The sequence below is a fragment of the Mesoplodon bidens genome, assembly GCF_964165515.1.
Source record: "Mesoplodon bidens genome assembly, chromosome: X".
In the NCBI taxonomy this organism is placed as follows: Eukaryota; Metazoa; Chordata; class Mammalia; order Artiodactyla; family Ziphiidae; genus Mesoplodon; species Mesoplodon bidens.
In genome coordinates this window covers 81,674,231-81,696,888 of record NC_138163.1, presented here as the reverse complement: position 1 = coordinate 81,696,888, position 22,658 = coordinate 81,674,231, and the positions used below count along the sequence as shown (strand labels likewise).

At 51.8% G+C, this 22,658-nt stretch overlaps 1 protein-coding gene and 1 pseudogene across 5 annotated transcripts; one reads left to right on the top strand and one right to left on the bottom strand.

The window, feature by feature from the left end:
- The first annotated feature begins 847 nt into the window (after positions 1-847).
- Positions 848-1,208, top strand: LOC308608679 (large ribosomal subunit protein eL33-like; annotated as a pseudogene). The gene has a single exon. The product of its transcript is annotated as a large ribosomal subunit protein eL33-like (transcript).
- Positions 1,209-2,080: 872 nt separating this feature from the next.
- ZMYM3 (zinc finger MYM-type containing 3) lies at positions 2,081-17,870 on the bottom strand. Of its 4 annotated transcripts, none has more exons than XM_081221911.1 (25): positions 17,816-17,870; positions 15,325-16,010; positions 14,285-14,328; positions 13,889-13,961; positions 13,164-13,458; positions 12,752-12,929; positions 12,180-12,398; positions 11,737-11,887; positions 11,400-11,515; positions 11,146-11,232; positions 10,868-11,018; positions 10,478-10,650; positions 10,110-10,275; positions 9,363-9,460; positions 9,118-9,280; positions 8,728-8,840; positions 8,413-8,587; positions 8,082-8,228; positions 7,280-7,383; positions 6,781-6,949; positions 6,330-6,481; positions 5,621-5,735; positions 4,781-5,035; positions 3,890-4,007; positions 2,081-3,773 (listed from the first exon to the last, which is right to left on the bottom strand). In XM_081221911.1, the coding sequence occupies exons 2-25, from the start codon at positions 15,989-15,991 to the stop codon at positions 3,581-3,583; spliced, it is 4,122 nt and encodes a 1,373-aa protein (XP_081078037.1). In that variant the 5' UTR covers positions 15,992-16,010; positions 17,816-17,870; the 3' UTR covers positions 2,081-3,580. The 4 variants fall into 4 exon arrangements, with proteins under 4 accessions (XP_081078037.1, XP_081078036.1, XP_081078038.1 ...); XM_081221910.1 differs by lacking the exon at positions 17,816-17,870 and adding an exon at positions 16,767-16,889; XM_081221912.1 differs by lacking the exon at positions 17,816-17,870 and adding an exon at positions 16,767-16,889 and having other exon boundaries at positions 13,889-13,955.
- Positions 17,871-22,658: the final 4,788 nt, after the last annotated feature.

Below are 22,658 nucleotides of genomic sequence, written 5' to 3'. Positions count from 1 at the left end.
AAAGAAACGGTAACTACATGACAGGATGGAGGTGTTGGCTAACACTATGGTGGTAATCATTTTGCAATATATAAGTGCATCAAATCAACACACTGTACACCTCAAACTTATACAATGTTATATGCCAACAACATCTCAATAAAGCTGGAAAAAAACAGACAACTCATCTCTCTTTTAAGCCTCAGACCCACATTTCCAACTGCCTAGTTTATATGGTAATATCTAGCGTCAATATTACTTTCATATCCATTTTCTCACCTGACCCTTGCAACAATTCTGTGAGAAAGTCAGGGCAGAATATGAATGTATTTTTTAGGGGAGACACAGAAATGTAGGTTTGCTCAAGTTTTAGTGGCAGAGCTATGATTAAAAAACTCAAGTTTGGGTGTTCTTTCTGTTATGCCATGTTGCACAGCCCACCACATGGATGTTTCAATGGAGTCTCAAACCCAACGTGATCAAAACCTCAACTTGGGGCTTCCCTGGTGGTGCAGTGGCTGAGAGTCCGCCTGCCGATGCAGGGGACACGGGTTCGTGTCCCGGTCCGGGAAGATCCCACATGCCGTGGAGCGGCTGGGCCCGTGAGCCATGGCCGCTGGACCTGCGCGTCTGGAGCCTGTGCCCCGCAACGGGAGGGGCCGCAGCAGTGAGAGGCCCGCGTACTAAAAAAAAAAAAAAAAAAAAAAAATCTCAACTTGTTACCAACCTCCTCCTACCCCTACTCCCCTGAAAAAACAAACAAACCCAAAAAACAAAACAACGAAACCCTGCCTCTAATGTTTCCCAACTTGGTTAAAGGTGTCTCACCTTCGCTGTTTCAGGCATCTTGGAGCCTGTGGAGGCCTGCTGGGAACAGGACTTCTAAAACGACAAATATGTCTCGAAGGTTGTGGCCCAAGGCCACTTTTGCTGGCCATAAGCGGTGTCTCCAGAACCAGAGGGAGCCTACAGCTCTTCTTAAAATTGAAGGTGTTTATGCTCGAGATGAAACTGAATTCTATCTAGGCAAGAGATGTGCTTAGGTGCACAAAGCAAAGAACAACACAGCAACTCCTGGTGGAAAACCTAACAAAACCAGAGTAATCTGGGGAAACGTAACTCGCACTCATGGAAACAGTGGCATGGTTCATGCCAAATTCCAAAGGAACCTTCATGCTAAGGCCATCGGACACAGAATCCGTGTGACGCCGTACCCTTCAAGGATTTAAACTTACTGAAAAGTAAATAAAGTGTGGATTTGTTTTCTTGTTTTTTTAAAAAAAAGTATCTCACTTTCCCAATCATCAAGGCTAGAAACCTTGGTTTCATGCTCGATTCCTCCCTCTCCTCCATAGCCTGCAGACTTGACCTTCACAATGTCTGAAACTCATTTTGAATTCATCCTCTCTTTTGCTTCTCTATCCCCATCGAGGCTCACAGAATCTCTTAGCCACACACCTTTCACTGCTGTCCTGGCCTTCAGATCTACCCCACCCCCGATCCTTCATATTGTCCTAGGGATCTCCTCCCTAAAGCAACAGATCTGATCCTGTCCCTCCCGGGTTAGAAAATCGCAGCCTTTGATGGTGCTGGTCCCCCAACCCCTCCTACCTACTCTTGGAGGCCCGGGTCAAATGCCACCTCCCTTCGTGAACTTGCACACAACCCCCCTGTAAACTTGAAATGAGTTCCTTATTCCTCTGCTTTCCCATAGCACTAGGTATTTATTTCATTCTGCCCATCTTGCAACTAACTGTGCACCGTTCTGTCTCCCCTCTAGCCCGAGAGCCTGCTGGGGATAGGATCCCGGTCTAGTTAATCTCTGTCTTCTCCGAAACATGGAATCTAGGTCCTTAAACATAGTAGGTTCTTAATAGACAGCTGCTGAATAAATTTTTCCCTTAAGTGTTTGGAAACTTGTTATAACGAGGCCCATACTCCTAGTGGGTCCGTTCAGTGAGCTGGGTAAAAATGATTCTCAACCTGTGGTGGGACACCTCACTTCTTTATACCTTGAGAGATCTGAAGTGGTCCAGCATTGCTCCTCTATATCCCTCACCTCTCCATACACTGCTCTCCCTCCCCCAGTGAAGGCAAAAGACAACTTTAACTCTTTATTTGAAACAAACAATTCCAGAGACAGAAGGTTAGTCGTGACAACAGCTTCTCACTACAACACAAGGGCGGGCATGGCTCACTGAAGGGACAGGCCAGGCGCCTCAGAACAATATATACAATTTAAACAGTGGCTAAACTGGTGACAGTTATAAAAACACAAAAAGGAGGCGGGGGAACAGCAAAGCCAACAGGGAAAGAACTGGGTACCCCCTTTGCCAGATGCTAAGAGTTTTCTGGAACTACAGAGGCAAGATGGGGAAGAGAGGAGATGGAGGCAGTGGGGGCAGGACCCACGCCCACAGCTCCTCACCTATCCTTTGACTACAGATCCCATCCTGCATGACCCAGGGCCCACACAGGCTTGGCCTGGCTCTCACGATGGGGGAAGAACAAGAGTGGGGAACCCAGCCCCAACCCAAGTCACAAGGTAGTTTTTGCCTTGGGAACTCTGTCCACTGAACTAAAGGGAAGCAGTTACAGAAGGGGGCTAAGCATGTTGACACCATGGCTCATGCCAACCTAAGATGGCAGAGAGAGACAAAGACATAAACCAAGGGGACAGGAGTCTGCTCCCCATACTTAAGAGTCATTCTCTGCCTTTGAGGGAAAGCATTTGGAAGATTTTTTTTTTTTTTTTCGGTACACGGGCCTCTCACTGTTGTGGCCTCTCCCGTTGCGGAGCACAGACTCCGGACGCACAGGCTCAGCAGCCATGGCTCACGGGCCCAGCCGCTCCGCAGCGTGTGGGATCTTCCCGGACTGGGGCACGAACCTGTGTCCCCTGCGTTGGCAGGCAGACTCTCAACCACTGCATCACCAGGGAAGCCCTGGAAGATTTTTTTTAAATTGCAGCACCAAGGGTTGATGCTTGCAGGGGTGGAGAGGGGGAACAAGGTGGCGAGGAGGTTCCAACCACCAGTTACCTCATGGGAGGGGAAGAGTGCCTAAGCTCTGTGTTTTAGGTAAATGGTCCCCTCGTTACTTTCATGGTTTCTCTCGTATCTTTCATACAAGACCCTTTAGCTTGGTACCGGGGAAGAGTAGAGAAGGGAGTGGGCACAGGGCAGAGAAGGCAGCTGGGTTCTTCCCTTGGCCAAACCTAGGAACAAGGGCCTTTACCTTTGTGGGATGGGTCAGGAAACCCAAAGCCAACAGGATCACCAGAGCCATTAATACTCCACCCAGAGTCTGGCCCCAGGAGAAGGGGTTTACTCTGAAACATAAAGAAAATGGCCTAGCTGGTTTTTGCCCATCACTGGGAGACCAGTCCCTCAGTACAGAGAACTGGGGCCCTGTGGTTGTCAAGTGGTTTGGGAGAAGACAAAAGCCAGGGATTCCTAGGGAAGGCAGGGAATGGATGAGTAGAAAAGGGCAGTCAGGGCCCTTCAGAATGAGTAGCACTGGTTCCTGGGCCAATCGCCCTGTGGGACGTGGCCACGGGACAGACATTGGTGTGAAAGATGGATCCGGGCAGCACGTGGGCTTAGTCCAGGTCTTCCTCCCCGGGACGACCCAGCTCCTCATAAATCTCACGCACAGCCAGAATGCGATTGAGCATGCTCTCCAACATGCTGCGGTCCATGGGGATCACAGAATACCAGAGAGGTGACTCGGCGATGCAGGACCGCTCGGGTTGCAGGTAGAACACATCGTTGCGAGTCCGGAGGCTTTCAGGACTGCAATGGTGGGGGTGGGGGTGGGGGTGGGGCGGGAGGACAGAGATCAGTTCCTGGGCGAAGTAGAGCCTGTGGGTCCCGCCCACAATGCCATTCCTGCGAACCTGCCAACTCACCATTTTGAGAGATAGAATTCATAGAACTTGACAGGGCAGCGGAGGGGATTCATGCGGTTCTCACGCTGCTCTAAGATGGGGGCTTCGTCTTCTCTCTTCCGTTTCCCAGGACCAGTGTCTGTGGAGGAGACGAATGAACCAGACTCCTTAAAAGTGCAGTCCCAACAAGGCACTTCCAAGAGCACAGTCCAGGGCACGGGGGGAAGGCCTCAGGACACAAAACAGTCTCATGGAGAAATAAAGGCAGAAGAAGAGTCTGTCAGTCTCTCTGTACCAACCCAATGCTCTGCAGGGTGTTGCTCTGCAGTGTACCCTGGTTCTCACTGCTAAAGTCTCCATCATCTTCCCCAAGTTGATTTCCTGAAGAGGTGATCTCAGAAGTTACATGGAAAAACTGACAAAACAGACCCTACTGCAAGATTGGGGTTGCCTTCTGGGATAAACAGCGATGGCCCCAGCCCCTGGCACATTAGTCCTGGTAGAGGCTCAGGTTCAGAAGGGACCTTGGGAACTGATTCCAGGGCCAGAATGGAAACCAAGGTGCTGTGGCAGTTATGCTCACTAGCAAAGAGCGATGGAGAGGCTGTCATTCACTCCTGTCAACTCTTCCCCTCAGCCAAACACACCCAACAGTTTCCCACCTGTCCAACCCCCCCCAGCCCCAAAAGTAAACTGCCCTGAAATGAGGAAAAGTGGGAAACAGGCAGCTGGGTGACCTCCTATTTATGCAATAGCCACTGCCCATCAGATTGTTTTCATCTTTTCTGCAAACCCAGGAACGGAAGGATAGAGAAGCTGGGGGCAATGGAGAGGGCCAACCTGGTGGCACAGTGGGGCACGGAAGGGGAAAGCAGAGAGGGGGGAAAAGCAAAGGAGGGGGCAGCTTCATACCTCGCCCTTTCCTCTGGCGGACAGGGGCGTAGTAGCGGATGCTCACCACCTTGGTGGTGCCCCGAGGGGTGGTACACTTGCGGGACTGCCGCACCACGTTGGTGAAGGAGAGTTGCATGTGTTCCTCAGCCGTCTGCAGCCCAAAAAACTTAGTGTTGAAGAACATGAGGGTGTTGAGAAGGACAAAGGGTGAGTAGACCCCCAGCTGCTTACACTCCCAGAGGTGCTCTTCCTCCACTCGGGAGAATACCGTATCTGCAACGGGCAAGGGGGAGAGGCTGGTCAGGAGGGACTGACTACACAAACCCAACCGCTTCTGCTCCCACATGTCCAGCTCACAAGCACTGGGCACGCCAGACTCATTCGGTGAGGGACCATTGCACGCAAAACCCTGATGCCTCGCTATACTGCACAGGAGGGCTGGATTTTGCGGTTTGTTTTGGTTCGGTTTTGGGTGGGTTTTTTTGGGGGGGATATTTTTTTTAACAGTTTCCACCTGCATTCAGAGCTTCGCTCACCATCCTCAAGTTACAGGCAGGTCGACGTAAACCTTGAGGAGTCCCACAACTTCTTCCTTTTTTTCCCTTCACTTATCACTCAAACCCTGGTCACCTTTTGGGTCCCAGAGATAGCTCTTCAGACCTAAGTCCTGATCCCCTCCTTATGTTCAAGGACAGGGGCTCTGGCTCCTCTAGCTCTTAACCCTGAGGCACCCCACTACACACGTCTATGCTCAGACCCTTCTGTGAAGAGTGGCAGACCCAAGAGCCCTGGGCTCAGAATGGTGCACTGGAAGAAAGGAGGAAAGGGCGGAGGGGTTGCTAAGTCCCTGTCCCTTACTGTTGGGGAGGAGTGTGGGCTGCCAGGTACTCAGAGACTTGTTGAGTTCTTGAACAAAAGTCAGGTAGTAAAGGTCCGTGAAAATGTTCACCATTCGGTTATTTTCCAACAAGTACTGGAAAAAGAAAAACAGACACACATAGAGCTAGACTCTAGGCCCTAGAGGAAAGACGATGAGGCCAAAGGCCCCACGCATGGCGACCTTGATGGTTAGGAGCCCGTGGGAAACAGTTGCTGGATTTAGTGATCCAGAGTGGTTTTCCCCAGGTATACCTACAGCTCTGAGGAGCTGAGGCCTTGCTGGAAGAGGAGGAAGTCTGGAAGAGATGTGTCACAGCCGCTTCTTCACAAGCCCAGACCCCCTTGTCAGCTGAGGCGTGGCTGACGTCTCCCAGTGGGAACCAAACATTACCCCACCACTCAGGGAACCCAGCTCTGCCCATCCCTCCCCTCCTAAACTGGGTTTCAGGATGACAAAGGGGCCCGCAGAGCAATGAAGACTGCTCCTTGGTCAAAAGTCCTGGAACACAGCTTTGATTTTAGAAGAGTATTCTCATTTCTTGTCGTGTCTAGAGTAGGAGATGAAAGGCAAGCTGCCTGCTCAAGGCAGGAAACAAGGTGAGGAACAGGGAGTGGGACAGGATCATTTCTGGTGGGACCCTGCCTGCTGTGTTAAGTGACGGCAAGTGAGGCAGGGTGCAAGGGGTACCTGTTGGATGCCAAGACACAGATAGTAGATACTGTCAGGTTCGTATCGTTCACCGTTGGGTCGAGTGATTTCTCTCACAAACTGGGCCAGACCGTAGTTGAGCTCAGCAGCTGAGCAGGCCAGAATATCCTCTTTGATACGCATAGGTTTGGCTGCAGTGATACACAGTGGAGGTGGCTGGCATTAAGACAACTGCACATTAAGAATTTCCTTTAGCTCCACCGTTAACCCCTCCACCCCTTAGTCACGTCCAGCTCCAGAACAAACCCACCAATTACACAAAGAGCCCTCAGCCTTGAAACCTAGATGGCATCTCCCCTTATTCTGCAACTCCTCCTCATCTTCACAGGATACCCTTAAGTGATCACAGCCCTATCACTTGTAGACATCTACAGCTGAATCACAGCCCTGCCCCTGCTCCCTTTCCCCTCCTCCTCCCCTGGGTACTTACGGCCAAAGCGCAGCTCATCACCCTTGCTGGTTTCTCCATTGGCGTATTTTGACTGCACCCAGCACTTCCAAGCATTGACACCATATGAATAGTTGAGTCCAGTACAGCTAGGCTGGCTGCTCATGGAGTCCCGGGAACAGCTCTCTGAAAGCACCAGCCGCTTTTGACCCTGGAGGGGAAGAGAAAGGAGGGAGTGGTGGAGGTAAGGCCAGGGCACCATGGAAGCTAGTCAGGACAGTGTTCACCACCAAGGGAGGTGGGGATTGATGAAAGAACACAGCAAGCTTCCACAGCGCAGAACCCCAGGAACAGCTCTTATAACCTCTGATGAACTGGGGAGAGAGCAGAGTTTGGCTGTACCTTAGCACTCACAGTGGTGGAGAAAGGAGGCTAGGGAAGGTGAAACTAAGGCTGCTGACTTGGCTACGAAAAGCCACCCCCTACCTCGCCCTTTGAGCCTCCATCCCTCTTCTGTGGATACAGCAGCCCCAGCCCTCACCTTCCTCATGGTTCGGGGAAGGTCTTGTTCAGTAGACACGTCCTCAGGCCCTACCAGGCCACAGTCAAACAGGAAATCTACGCTGGGGTTAATATCCAAAGGATCTAGAGGGGAAAGGAAGAAGAAATCAATTTTCTAAGACCTCAACCCTGTAGTCCTCACACCCCACCCTTGCTACTCGTTCACCTGACTCGAGATGAGCCTCCCAGACAGCTTCATCGTAGTCACCAGGACAAAGCTATATACTGAGAACGTGCTCAGAGGCACATACACACAAAAACTCACAACAATGGGAACGTTCCTAGCACTACTGAACTGTAAACTTTTAAACGTGGTTAAGATGGTAAATTTTATGTTATGTGTTTCACCACAATTAAAAAACAACAACAGGGCTTCCCTGGTGGCGCAGTGGTTGAGAGTCCGCATGCCGATGCAGGGGACGCGGGTTCGTGCCCCGGTCTGAGCCTGTGCGTCCGGAGCCCGGTCCGGGAAGATCCCACATGCCGCAGAGCGGCTGGGCCCGTGAGCCATGGCCGCTAAGCCTGCGCGTCCGGAGCCTGTGCTCCGTAACGGGAGAGGCCACAACAGTGAGAGGCCCGCGTACCGCAAAAAACAAACAAACAAACAAACAAAAACAACAACAAGATTCAAGCATAGAATAGTCTGCCTGTCCCGGTATCTCTGGTACCGCTCGTTGTGACAGTCTTCTGTTTAGGGTCATGCTTCGGGTAACAAGGAACACTCCTTTCCTGATGGCTCAAATGCTACTGTACACAGCGGGCACGCCCTGAATCCTACTCACTCTTGGGGAAGTCCGCCTCCAAGTCTTGCCCAGGCTCATCCAACACGTTGGCCATCTTGACGGCCATGGCCAGGACATCATCCCGAGCTGGCCCAAACAGGTCGCAGTCTTCCAGAAGTCCCTCTGCACTCTGGTTGCTCACGAGATCTGGGAGGCAGAGAGGTTGGCTTAGTCCCTGCAGCTCCTACTTGGCGCCCTCAACTGGCTTTCAGGGGCTGATCCCAACTATTCCCCCAACCCGTCAGGCACCGAGATCACCACTCTCCGCCCCCTTAGGCAGAGACAGACTGGCAGCACCCTGTCTCCCTCACCGCCGCTGTCCATGGCATACCACAAAGGTCAGATGAGGCCTTGTCTAACTCCTCGGCCTCTGCAATCATTTCTGCCATAGCCAGGATGTCGGCCTCCAAGGGGTTAGAAGGGATCTTCACCTTCAGCTCCTCGATGGTCTCCACAATCTTGTCTGTGCTCTCCAAGGTAGTGGGCAGGAACATGGGCACAGGCACCTGGAGGCACGAATCCCAACTAAACGCCAAGAACCACACCAGCAGATGAGAGGAACGGCTGGTGAGAGGGAGGGGGCAGGGTGGGTCTCAAGCCTGGGAGGGTAAAGGAGGCCCCCACCAGGAAGGGCAGGAAAACTTACCGGGATAGGCATTGAGAAAGGCACCGGGACTTTCTGGCAGTACAGATGCATAGGCACTGGCACAAAGATGGGCACTGGGATGGGCAGCACGATCACCTGTGGCTTCCACTCTTCTGCTGACAAAAAAGGGGTCTTCTCAGAGTGCCTGCCAGATGGGTCACATCTGACCCAGGACCTGGTGCTTGTCACCCCCCCCAAAGCTCTAACATGTGCTCAGTGTCACAAAACTGCCCTTGAACCAAATGTCGAGAGACAACTCTGGAATTCTAGGACGACAATATGCAGGATGCTTCGGCCACCTAAGAAACCCCCTTGTCCAGTTCCCAGGCACAGGGCTGGAGGCCCAAGACCATGGAATACAGCCTGTGGCATCTCAGCACCCTCACTCACCTGTCTGACTCCCTTTGGACTTCATTTCCACCTTGCAGGAGACCCCCCGATTCTGCATCAGTGGTTTACACATGGCAGCTTTGTTTTTGCGGGGTGTTGCTGGGGGCGGTGGGGGTGGAGGAGGGGTGGGAGCAGCGGGGGCTGTTCGGATCTTCACAGGGATCTGCAGAGACAAAGGAATTTTAGTGCTGCTGACTACGGTGCCCTCCTCTGCGACCATCCTACCCCCTGGCTTTTGCCCTGACCTTGCCCAGATTCCCATTTTCCTCTGAGGTCTTTACAGTGTTGCTGTTCTCCACTTTGGTTTGAAAGGGTGTCTGGGGCTTCGCCTCAGAAGACTGACCTGTAGATCAAAGCAAACGAAAGCTCTCATCTGAGGCACTAGCTCTCTGTTTTCCTCACCCCTGCTCCAGGAGAGCTTCATTAAGAGAACACCAAATACGAATGGGAAGTCTCACATTTTCCCTCCACTCCCACCCCCAGGTCTAGTCTTCTCTAGGTCCCAGCAATAGTGGCCAAAAAGATTCTTTGCTCATGGCTGCCAAGGATGAAAAACAGTGTCCCCCCAGTGACCCATAATTTAAGGCCTTCCATTTAGATGGCCCTCAGGAGTTTAGTGCCCCTGGAGTGCGGAGGGGCCAGGGTAACATTCTAGAAACAACAGCCTTCACTCTCACTAAAGGCAGAGCTTATGCCAACACTTCCTTCTCTCTTAAAACTAACCACAGCCCCCATATGCCCCACCCTACCTGGGCAGGTACCCATTCCCTACAGTAAATCCCTTATAGAAAATCAGTAGGATCTAACTCTCAGAACCTTTAAACGAGACTCCTCTAGTACCTCTACAGTCCAAAAGCTGAAAGAGAATGCAGTACCAGGACATCTGGCCAGGGATGAGGTGAAAGCGGGAGAGGAAGAAGAAAGGAGCCAGGCCCAGGATCAGAAGAGTCCAGGCCAGTTCTAACAGACTGTGCCCCCTGCCCGGGACTCACTGTTCAGGAGGCTCTCGGGCCCACTCTGGGTATCCAGGTTGGGTTGGTTCTGCTGGCTGTAGAAACGCAGCAGACACTGTTGGTTGCAGAAATGACGGATCTGCCCACGCCAGTGGATGGTCTCCAGCAGCTTCCCCTGGCGCTTACAGGCATGGCACCGGGCAGCCTGAGGGTGTCAACAGGATGGTCAGACCTGCCTCCTTAAAATGTGCTGGGCCCTTTGCCCTGGGATAAGCCGTGCTGCTCCCCTCGGAGGCTGGGTAAGCCAGAGCCCCCTTCCTGGAGATCGGCCCACACCCTGATGGCAGCACAAGAGCCCGTGCTCCCTGCCACCTTTTCCCTCCTTTGTAACGTGCTGCCCCCCTTACCTTGCAGTACCACAGCAGGTACTTGCTCTTACAGTCCTCGCTGCAGAAGTCCCAGGTGCTGCCATCCAGCTGCTCGGTGACTCCGCGCTGGCAGGTCTGGGAGCAGTAAGTACAAGTGATGCAACACAATCCCAGCTTCTTAGTGAAGTCCTGTTTGTACAGCAGCACACAGCCTGGAAAGGGGGCGAGAGGGAAGAGTCCAGAGACGCAGAAATCTCCATGGCCGTGAGACCCAACCTTGGCAAGGCGGTGCACCTGAAACCTCTAACCACCTCCCGTGCCCAAAGCCTGGGGACAGACGGGGTAGAGCATCCGGAGTAGAAGGCCCCGGCCCCGCGGGCCACACTGCGAGCTCTCCTCGCTTCATCTGCCCCTTCCCCGTCTCCTTACCTTCACTGCAGAAGCTCTTCTCCACCCCACTGAATCGGAGCTTCTCGTGCAGGAGTTTCTCCTGCCGGCAGTGCTCACACTGGGACACCACACCCCGAAGGCGCTTGAAGTCCTCACAGCAATCACGGCAGCAGAACTGGAACACCTGGTCCTGGGACGGGGGCACAGGGTGGGGAGGACAGGGCTGTGACATCTGGACCTGGCGAGAGCCAAGTGGAAGGACCCCTTCGGACAGATGTCTCTGTGTAGCAAGATGTGGGTGGGGGTGGGGATCTTACCTGCCAGTCCAAGACCTCAGGCTTGCCACTGAAGAGGCTGTGGCAGTAGTGACAGCTCAGGTGAATGCCCCCCTCAGGGCTTGTGCGCTGGAGGGAAGGAAGACAAGTAAGGGAGGGGCAAGATGTGTGTGGTGGGCGGGTAGGGGTAGGGGAAGTCAGGCTTTTTCTTTGCTCTGCCCAGGCCTACCTACCCCAAATCTCATACCCTCTCTACGTCGCCACACCCTTTATCCCTGGTCCAGGGTTTGGAGTACCTGGAACTTGGTCCAGCAGCTGGGGCTGCAGAACTGGTAGACTGTGCGATCAACCTTGTTGTAGTAACAGGGGTCAGAGAGGCTGCGGCGGCAGAAGCTGCAGGGTCGGGGAGGGCCTGGGGCATAGAGAGAAAAGGAGAGAGAAAGAGAGAGAGAGAGAGAAAGAGAGAGAGAGAGCACACAGAAGGTGTAAGGCAGTGCAGAGATGGAACAGGAAACCCACGGGAAGATGTGGTTGGGGCTGAAGTCGGGCAGCAGGGGTTACTTTAGAAGAAGGGAGTATGGGAGGTGGAAGGAAGGCCAGCAGGGGTCTCAGAGAAGAGGGCTTTGCACCTACCAGTGAGCCCTGCCTGCTTCACTTTGTAAGAGGTGGTACAGCACAGGGAACAGAACAAGCTGGTCTTGCCATTACGGTCCACATGGGATAGCATCTCAAAGTTCTTACACAGGGTCTTGCACCAGACACATGGGTACACCCGTGTGTTTTTCTGTGAGGATGGGGAAGGAGAGGCTGAGGCTGGATTTGTCCCTTCACTTTTATTTTTTTAAATTTTTAAAACATGAAATATTTCAGGCATACAAAAAAAGTATAGATGATGAGATAACAAAGACCTGTGTATCCACCAGCCAGCTTCAAAAATAAAACATAACAGATACAATGGAAACCCCCTTTATTTGTTTTATTTCTCCCAGCCCTCGACCCGTCAGGCACCTTTATTTCTCACCCAAGGACCACACCCCCTTCCACAGCCCTCTAATGCACTACTCCCTCGGCCCCACCTTCTTGTACGCCCCCAAGCAGGTTGTGTTGCAGAACCGCTTTTGTTGGCCCTCGTGGAAGAGGAGCTCGGGGCCAGGGCTCCCGGTCTTGGTGTAGATGTAAGCCCCACACTGGTCACAACAGTTGGTTTTCAGTCCCTTGTTGGCCCGGAATTTGGAGAAGCAAGAGTCGCTGCAGAGCCGGTGCACCACGCTGCCATTGCTGACCTCGTGCAGGACCTGCCACATACACACACACACACACCCTGAGCTGGGGCCTGGCCACCACCACCCACCCTAGTGCAAGGATGGCCCGCCCCGCCTCACCCTAGACCTTCACAGCAGACAGTGGGCCCAGGGACCCCCCAACCTGCACATCGGGCTGCCGACTTGATGGTGAGGTCCTGGGAGGCAAGGAAGGCCAGCTGCACACATCCTGGAGAAGCTCTATCCTTGAATACGCTCCCTCACGATGGCTGCTTCCCCTCCCCACTCCCCTCTTCCACAGGGCCTGGCCCCTGCAGCCCCAGGATTGCAGGGGCAGCTCAGGGCTGGCCAGGCTCTGTAAATTAGCCCCCATCGAGCTTCCTCACCTCTCCAGTCTTCTGGCATATACTGCAGCGAGTGGCATCAGCGGGATCCCCAGACTGGGGGATAGGGCGCTGCTGCTGGGCCTCATACAGAGAGAGACAGACAGACGTGCAGAACTCATGGAAGGAGCCTCCTGAACCAGTCTGCGCCACAACTGAGTCCTTGGTGTTCCAGATCTCCCTGGAGGTGGGGACAGGTTTGCACATTCACTCAGTACCACCCTCTCATTTCATCAGCCTCCACCCCCCCTCCTCTGGGATCAAGGACAACAGAACCAAAATACTCTCGGACCCCCTCCCTAAATCACCTCTCTCCCAGTTCCACTTTGCTAGGTCCTTGCCAACAGAGTCTCTGTCTCACCCTTTACTCCAAGCCCGATCCCTGCCCTCCCCACAGCCCGGGACCCTCACGTACTTCTTGCAGAAGGTACACGTCTTTTTGCCGGAGGGCTTCTTGGAGAAGGTGGTGAGACAGGATGAAGAGCAGAAAAGCTGTGGCAGCCCCTTGCGCTGGTAGGCTGTCTGGCCCTTCTGCAGGGGTGTCCGGCAGTGGGCACAAGTCATCTTGGTGCCTACCGCTGAGCGCCCAGCCCTCTGTGCCACGCTCGAGCGTAGGGACATGCGAGGAGAGCGCCGGGGCCGGAATGGCACAAAGTCCTCATCGTTGGGGTCATCTACCATGGCATCAGAATCCTCATCTGACACTGGAACTGAGGAAGAGGGGGGAGGGGCGGGGAGAAAAGGCTGAGGGACCAGGCCTTCAGCCATCACCTGACCAACAGGTAGCTCAGCTGATCCTGGGATCCCCAATCCCTGTAGTTCTTGGCTTTATACCCCGCCCCTATTACATTGGAATCTCGAGCCACCCGGTGTCACTCTCCCTTAGTTACTCTGTAACCTCCCAGGGAGGGGAAGGAAGGGATCCAAGTGAGAATATTCAGGGACAGGGATGGCAGAGCTGAAACAGGAAACTCCATTCTCACTGCTCTTGTTTTCAATTTCCCCCACTGCCCCTGGTTCCCATGCCAACCCAGAGCAGAGACAGGCGCTTTGCACTCTGCAGAGTGCAGCGCTACAGGAGCCCTGAGATCCCTGGCCCGCCACATCCCACTGGGTCACACTTCCTCAAGGCCTACTCACTGCTCTCAGTGGAATCCACAACCTCAGGTTTTGGAGGCTCTACTCTTCTAACGCGCTCGCTTCTCTTCTGCACCTTGGAAACATGGGGAGGGGAGGAAAGCTGACACCAGGGGCAGGCTAAAGGGCCAGCTGCACTAGTACAGGGTTTGGGGGGGGGTACAGAAATAGGAGGGGGAAGGGAGAGTAGGGACCCTTGGCCCTGCGCTTAGGAGGAGGGGAGAAAAGGAGGCTGGACTTTCTCCTTAAGAAGCAATAGACACGAGCGCTCCCTCCCTCCTCCTAACTCTCCTCACACACACCCTCCACAGAGCAACATCTGGGAGGGAAAATGAAGGGTCTGTCCTTCCCAGAGCTACAGGGGGAACCAGACTCCTTCCAATCCCCTCCCCCCCTCACCCTCTCAGGCGGCTTCTCACTCGCCTTCCCAGTCAGGCCATCTCCTGCAAAGGAAGCAGAAAGCAACCTAAATCTTGAGCCTGCCTTCACCACCCCCTCCCTGGCCCAACCCCCGCCTCCATTCCTGGGGAAGAACTTACTCAAAACTGAAAGGGAAAACTCGAGTGCCTGTGGCTTCTTGGGGCCCCTCTCAGGGTTACCTTGAGCTCTGCACTAAGCGGGGGGGGGGCGGGGGGGGGGCGGCACGCAGCTATTCTCCATGAAAAAAATCCTACCTTCCCACCAGCTTTCTGTCCCAATCATTGGGAGTTAAGGCAATACAAGTAACACACCTTTCATCAAGCATCTATAGTTTATCAACAAAAACAAATGCAACCACCCAAAGGCAGCAAGGGAAAAAGGAAGCATTAATGTATGGGGAGGTTCCCCTGATCTCAGGTGGTTATATAAGCCCTAAGACCCTGGTCACAGCCTGGGAGAGGCACAACACTAGGCAGAATTGGGGAGAAATGCGAGCCTCTCAAGTCTAGGCTGGCCCTCCCCTATCAGAGACACAATCCTAGGCCCTGCATGTCTACCATTCCTCTGAAATCACTATGCACTTGGTGGCTCCAGAGCCTAGTTATCATTCATCAAACCCAGAAACTCCAGTCTCATCTAGAACAAAACAGCTAGAAAGATCTTAGAACCAAGAAGCCTGGTGTCCTCCCCAAATCCCGAAGGAAGGAGGACCCTGGTACCAAAAGCCCACTGGGGGAAGAAAAAGGGAACCTCTGCCACCGAACCCAGTCTTCTCAACCCACCCCCTGAAACCTCACCCCTATTTCTCCTCCACAGCCACTGAGCTCCCCCTACCCCTACTTTCCTTAACCTTCTTCACCACACCCCCACTCCTCCTTCCAAACTCCCAACTCCTCCATACATATCCCTACTCCTATCTCTCCACCCTCCTCCCACAACTTCTTCCCCAAACACACAGCCACCCTCCTTACCCCCACCCTCTCCCCATCCTTGATTTTCCAGCTGATCAGGCAACCTACCTGGCAAGGAAGGGTGTGCAGGGGGGCTAGGGCCCCCAGGTTTAGTCTGAGAACTGTTGATTCCATCCCCCAGAGTCTCTCCCACTGAAGGGCTGGGGGGGCCATTTGGGCTCTGTGGCTGCCCTTGGGGAAGCTCCTCCTCCTGCCCAGGGGAGCCCCTTCGCCCTGTAGCTATGGAGGTGGTCTCCTCCTCTTCAATATGTGGGGACTGCAAGGTTATTGGAGAATCTGGAGCCAAAGGCTCTAGTAGCCCCTCAGGTGAAGAGGGATTTGCCCCAGCCCCTGGGTCAGGTGGCACCACCTCAGGGGTCTGGCCCCCTGGTCCAGGCTCTAGGGTCTGATCTCCTGCATCCCATGCAAGGGTCCCCTCAGGACCATGGTCCACCTCTGGGGGGGAGGGGGCTTTATAGAGCAGCCCCCCCAGCCCCAGCAGCTCAGTGGCTCCATCCAGGACTCCAGGGTCTTTTTCCAGGCCAGCAGGGGTATCAAGCAGGTCCAGGGCTCCTGAGGATGGAGAAGGGCCAGGGGGGGCCCATCCTCGAGTTGGGGCAGTCTGGGATTCCAGTAGATCCTCTCCAAATTCCATGTCTACTGGAAGGTCTCCAGCCAGGGGCTTCTCTGGCAGGGTCAATGGGTCAAACGGACTGGGGAAATCACTGGGGTCCATGAGGATGACTGGATATGGGCTGTAGGTTAGGGGTAGAAAAGAGGACAGAAGAGGTGGTCTTCGCCAGAATTCCTTCTTATATAGGCTCTGGGACACACCCCATCATCCACTTGGATTTCTCTTGAATCGCCCCCACCACAACCGACAAGCATTTCCACAGGCTTTACTGCAAATGACCACTCCCCCCACCAACATACAGCGCCCCCTGTGGGGAGAGGCGTTCCCCGCCCTGGCCCTGTGCCCCACTCGCCAGGCAGTCCGTCGTTCCACCCGCCCGCCTAGCCCCCGCCACCCCACTGCAACTCCCAGTTCCCCTCCCCCCTCACCTTTCACTCCCCCCCACAACTCGGGCTGAACGCCCCCTTAGAGTCTCCCAGGGCCGCTGCCAACAGGAGCCTTTCCCGCCCCCGCGATCTCAGTTTCTATCCCCTCCCCTCTCTCCTAGAGCCCCCCAGTTCCCCAGTCTTTACCCACCCTGTCTGGCCCCACCCCCCCCTCCCCGCGTTGCATGGTCCTCCCTCAGCCCTTCCCTCGCCCCCACAAACTGCCCTTCCTAACCCCTCCCCCCCAGTTACCTTTCAGGGTCGCCCACTTCCTCAGCCCAGTCCCCCTTTCCTATTGCTCCCCCAGTCCTCCTTCTCCTGTTGCCCACCCCCCACCTCAGGCATTTACAGGAAGACATTTTGGAGCTACGATCTCTCCTTAGACCCCCCTCCCAGCTACTGCGAGAACCCGCCTGCAGGTTCGGTTCGGCTTGATCAGGCTCGACCCCTACCTGCGGCAGGGTTAGTGTAACGGCTACAAGCCTAGAACTGCAGACAGCGACGGCCCCGCGCTCCTTCTCCACCTCCCTCCCTAGCAGCCGGGACAGGGGTCGCGGCCCCTTTAAATGGCAGCGCCGCTCACAGCGCCCAGCGCTCTGCACCAGGCGGGCGGGCGGCGCCAGCAACCAACCCCATTGGCTGGCTCGAGGAGGGGGCTCGCGAGACAGCGCCGGCCCCCGGCGCGAGACTCCCAGCCCAGTGGACGCCTGGAAATTGTGGAGTGGAACGTCGGCACTGGAGATGGAGCTTGAGCCCCCGCCCGGGGCCCCGTTAGTTGAGGAGGAAAAGCTAGCCTCCGGAGCTTGGAAGCCCGCCCCCGGGGAAGGCGGCACCCCCTCTCCACCAAAGGGCCGAGTACACTGACCCACAAAAAACAGATCTACGCACCTGCTTCCCTTACCTGGCTTGAGAGTCTGGCCCCCGTCAACACCCGTGCCCGCCCTACCTCCTGGAGCCCACTCTACCCGTGATCCCCTCCTCTCATTCAAATGGTTCCCGGTCCCCTCCCCCTCCCCGTGTCTCTCTCCGCTTCCCACTCGTGTTCAACCCCCCGGCGTCCGCCCCCCTCAACAGTCCCTACCTACGCCATGCCGCAGGCGCCTGCCAAGATTACCCTCCCCCCCCAACCCCACCTCTTCGGGGCCCGCCCCCTGGGCGACTGTTGGGGTAATGAGTGACAGCGAAGGGTGGGGGGAGGCAGTGACCCAACCCTCACGTGCCCCTCCTCCCCTTGTCTGCAGCCTCGGGCCCCCCTAACCATTCTGAGACTCAGAGTTGTGGGGTGTCTTAAGCCTGGTCTCCAGCCACCCAGGGCGAGTTAAATGGCTCTGGCTCAGTGACAACGCCTATGCAGTAACCGTTACTGCCTGATGACCCCAAAACCAGGTCCTGCAAAGACACTCCCCCACTCCTTCCACGGTCTTAGGGTAAGTTCTGAGATCTTCTCCCTGAGTCTTCGCGCAGGAGCCCCCAGCGTTATCTCTTCAGTAGTTTTCCTCACCGAGGCCGACAGCTCTCCTTCCTCCTTTCTCTGTCTCTCTGTCTCTGTCTCCCTCCCTCCCTCTTTCTGTCCTTGTCCCTCTCTCTCTCTTCCCCCCCGCACTCTGGCGCGCACTCTCTCTCTCCCGGTCTCTTTTTGTCTCGTCTGTCTCTCAGGCTCTCTTAGGCACGAGCACGCACGCGCGCGCGCACACACACACTCCCCCTCCTGGATGGTCCTTAGCGTGTGGGTGTGGCTGGGGTTGAAGCTAGGGAAGTGGTGTAGGGGGAGGGGGCCATTAGCATTAGGCCTACTGGCTTTAAAAAATGTGTGCCAGGATCCATTCTCAGTCCCCATTAGAGTTAGAGCACTTTACAATCCCCGCTCTCTTCACTTTCCCCCTCCGACCCCTAAGTGCTGGAGAGTATTTAGTATCTGAGATACTAGAAGAGGCTCAGGCTGGAAGGGAGTCCCATCACATTTTTAGGTTTGGTGTCCAGTGCCTGCTCTGGCCTGCCTCTTTGCCCTGGGCCTTTCTTCCTTCCCACACTAAGCCTCTCCTAGCCTTGTAGTCCTCCGGAGTTTTATCCTCCCTTGTCTCATTCACTTTCTCAGAAACCTTATCCTTCCTGGCTCCCCCCCCCCCCGCCCCGTGGCCTTGAGGTTATCTTTGCTCTCTCCCATATACAGAGATAAAAGCAAGAGTTTTCCCCTTTAGGTTTCCCAAACGCAGCTTTCTCTTTATCTTGACTAGTATACTGTGTACCCATCTCACAACTTCTGCTTATTTCTGTGTCCCTGTACCTCCTTTTGCATTTTCAATTTGTTCCATCTCAGTTGGGTCACGTCGTTCTTTTGTATTGCCTGCCCTTCTCAACACATGCTTGGATCCTTGACTGCTCTGGTTGTGGAGAATGCCTGGTTTCAAATTGAGAGGAGACAATCTAAAGGGGGCTGATGGTGTATTCAGAGGCAATGTGTGTGAGTTCTGGAGACAGACCAGAATTCTAATCTCAACTCTGCCTGCTTTTTAACCAGTTGACTTTGTCTCTTGTCAAGTCACCAGGTCTTATTTTTCTCATCTTTAAAACAGAAGATAAGAAAACTATCTAAATGTACAATAGAAAATTGGTCAAATCAATTTGGGTTATATTCATACAATGGATGTAGTAATTAACAACCATTACTACAAATTACTATTTTGCTGCAAACCTAAAACTACTCTAAAAAATAAAGTCTATTAAAAAAGCAAATGAGACATGAAAACGCTCCAGATATAATGTTACATTTTTTTACGGGAGTTAAAATATGATACCAACTTTGTAGAGCAATTCTATATACATGTATACTTAGAAAACGACTGGAAAGAAATACTGGGGATAATGATACCGCATAGCAATACTACTAAGATTGAGGTGTGCACTTGCCTGACATATAGCAGGTGTTCAATAGATACTTGTTACTATTATAAGAGAAATAGAGCTGACTTATGAAAGGTTTGGGACTTCACACCCTGGAACCTTCATGTCCTTAAAATAAATATCTACTTTTTCTCTTTGAGTAAGCCAAGAGTGCCCATAGTTGATAGATGTGAGTATGTATCAGCCACAGATGAAAAGCTCTAACAGAAATGGGCTGATGGGGGACGACAGGGAAGGTGTTGAGTAAGAGTGTGGCCTGCAATTCAACACTCTCATTTTCAATTCTGTTACTTGTTATTCACCATTTATAAAGCACTCCTAAAGCTCTGTAAATACTATAAGACAGGTAAAAACTCAGTCCCTGTCTTCATGAGAGTTCTTTCATTTTAATTATATATATACTTTTCTGATTACAAAAATATAAATGTTCACTGTAAAATTTTTGGAAAGCATAGAAGGTCTGAAGAAGAAAGCAATGATCACTTTTATCCTATCCATCATACCTGGAGATAACCACTACTCTTTCTGATGTATATCCTTCCAGTCCTTTGTTTTCTTTTTGCATACTTTTTTTTTTTACAAAATTGGAATTATCTTGTACAATATGTTCTACAACATAATTGTAGTGGCTGTATATTATTCCATCATTTGCATGTGCCATGCTTTACTTAACTACGCTGGGTGTCAAACTTTTATTATTTTTTTATGACAGGCAAGGCTACATGTAACTTGATCAAACAATTGGAGATACTATTTGGCAGCCATTTGATTAGAGTGAAGTTCACCCTTTAGAACCAACTCTGGAAACATATGGATTCTTATTTAATGTCTTATACCATTCTAAAGTACCATGGAATGAAGAAAAGGAAATATGCATTTAGAGAGACTTTGGGGAAATGCTAGACTGTGAGCTCCTCAACAATAGGGACCAGTTCTTACTCATCTCTATCTCCAGCATCTAGCATAGTCCCTGATATGTTTGTTGGATGAATTGGTGGACGAATGAATAAGGGAGAGAGAGGGGAAAAAAGCCTCAATGAACTCAAATTGTAGTAATATTTCTATAATATACGGAAAGAGGTAAGAGTGAAGCAAGAGGGAGCAAAGGCAGGCAGGCAAAGATAAGGAATCTTCATCTTTATCTTTAAAAAGAATACTACTCAGCCATAAAAAAGAATGAAATAATGCCATTTGCAGCAACATGGGTGGACCTAGAGATGGTAATACTAAGTGAAGTAAGTCAGAAAGAGAAAGACAAATACCACATGATATCACTTATATGTGGAATCTAAAATATGATGCAAACAAACCTATCTATGAAACAGAAACAGACTCACAGACATAAAGAACAGACCTGTGGTTGCCAAGGGGGAGGGGGTTGGGGGAGGAAAGGAGTGGGAGTTTGGGGTTAGCGGATGCAAACTATTATATATAGAATAGATAAACAAGAAGGTCCTACTTACTGTACAGCACAGGGAATTGTATTCAATATCTTGTGATAAACCATCATGGAAAAGAATATAGGGACTTCCCTGGTGGCACAGTGGTTAAGAATCCACCTGCCAATGCTGGGGACATGGGTTCCATCCCTGGTCTGGGAAGATCCCACATGCCTCGGAGCACCTACGCCCGCGAGCCACAACTACTGAAGCCCACGTGCTCTAGGGCCTGCGTGCCACAACTACTGAGCCCGTGTGCTGCAATTACTGAAGCCCGCGTGCCTAGAGCCCATGCTCCACAACAAGAAAAGCCACCGCAATGAGAAGCCCGCACACCGCAACGAAGAGTAGCCCCCTCTCACCGCAACTAGAGAAAGCCCGCGCACAGCAACAAAGACCCAACGCAGCCAAAAATAAATAAAAATAATTTTAAAAAGAATATAAAAAAGTGTGTATATATGTATAACTGCATCACTTTGCTGTACAGCAGAAATCAATACAACATTGTAAATCAACTATACTTCAATAAAAAAATTAAACAGAGTCAATAACACTGCTTCAGTGAAAATTATCAAACAAATATTCTATTGAGAGCAAAATTCTTTTTGTATTGCTAAGAAATTTTTAAAACACATTATTATTTGAAACTTAAAAAAAACGAAGAAAAATGAGTGAAATGTAAAAGCGTGCCTATTCCTCCTTATCAGCAAGTCCAATGGTGGCAGTCTGATTTAGTGTGATTCTGACTACACACCACTCTTTAACATTCACTCTCTCCTGTCCAAACATCTCTCCCAATTTGGGAGGCAACATATCCTAATTTACTCCACAGGAGGTCAACTGACTTTATGAGACACACACCCTAGGGTCTATATGGGTTCCAGGATCTCTACAGGACTTTCTGCTATGGTGCTGTCCCTTGGGAAATCAACGTAGGTTATTATTACTTCTTTAGGTCCCACTTATACTTTCTTTTTTTTTTAAATAAGAGCTTTATTGAGATAGAATTCATATACTATACAATTTGCCCATTTAAAGTGTACAACTTAATGGATTTTAGTATATTCACGGATATGTGCAACCATTAATGACCACAGTCGATTTTACATTTTCATCATTTTAAAAAGAAACCTTGTACCCTTTAGCTATCTTCCCCCATCCCTCCATCTCCCAAAGCCTTATGCAAGCACTGTTCTACTTCTTTTCTCCATAGATTCCCCTATTCTGAACATTTCATATCCATAGAATCATATAATATGTGGTCTTTTGTGACTGGCTTTTTCCACTTAGCATGTTTTCAAGATTCATCCATGTTGTAGCATGTATCAGAACTTCATTACTTTTTTATGACTGAATAATATCCCATTGTACGGATATACCGTATTTGCTTAACCATTCATCAGCTGATGTACCTTTTGGCTATTATGAATAACGCTGCTATAAACATTCACTTTTACAAGCTTTTATGTGAACACGTTTTCAGTTCTCTTGAGTAGGTAACTGGGAATTGGGACTTCCCTGGTGGTTCAGTGGTTAAGAATCTGCCTGCCAATGCAGGGGACACGGGTTCGAGCCCTTGTCCGGGAAGATCCTACGTGCCGTGGCGCAACTAAGCCCGTGCACCCTAGAGCCCTGCGCGGTGCAACTATGGAGCCCATGCGCCTAGAGCCCATGCTCTGCAACAAGAGAAGCCACTGCAGTGAGAAGCCCACGCACCTCAACGAAGAGTAGCCCCCACTCGTCGCAACTAGAGAAGGCCCACGTGCAGCAACGAATGCAGCCAAAAAAAAAAAAAAGATAACTGGGAGTGGCATTTCGGGATCATATGGTAACTTTATGTTTAATTGTTTGAGGAACTGCCAAATTGTCTTCCAAAGTAGCTGTACTATTTTATATTCCCACCAGCAGAGTTCCAGTTTCTCCACATCCTTGCTAACACTTATTTGATTAAAGTCCATTTATTTAGATCTTCTTTAATTTCTTCCAACAATGTCTTATAGTTTT

What these genes read in the sequence shown, in the direction of transcription:
- ZMYM3 (XM_081221911.1), bottom strand. Translation starts at nt 15,991, where the DNA reads ATGGACCCCAGTGATTTCCCCAGTCCGTTTGACCCATTGACCCTGCCA. An exon ending in TGTGGATTCCACTGAGAGCA is followed by an intron (nt 13,459 to 13,888) that starts GTGAGTAGGCCT and finishes CCTCTTCCTCAG; the next exon opens with TTCCAGTGTCAGATGAGGAT. An exon ending in TGTGTCTTGGCATCCAACAG is followed by an intron (nt 5,736 to 6,329) that starts GTACCCCTTGCA and finishes TTCTTTTTCCAG; the next exon opens with TACTTGTTGGAAAATAACCG.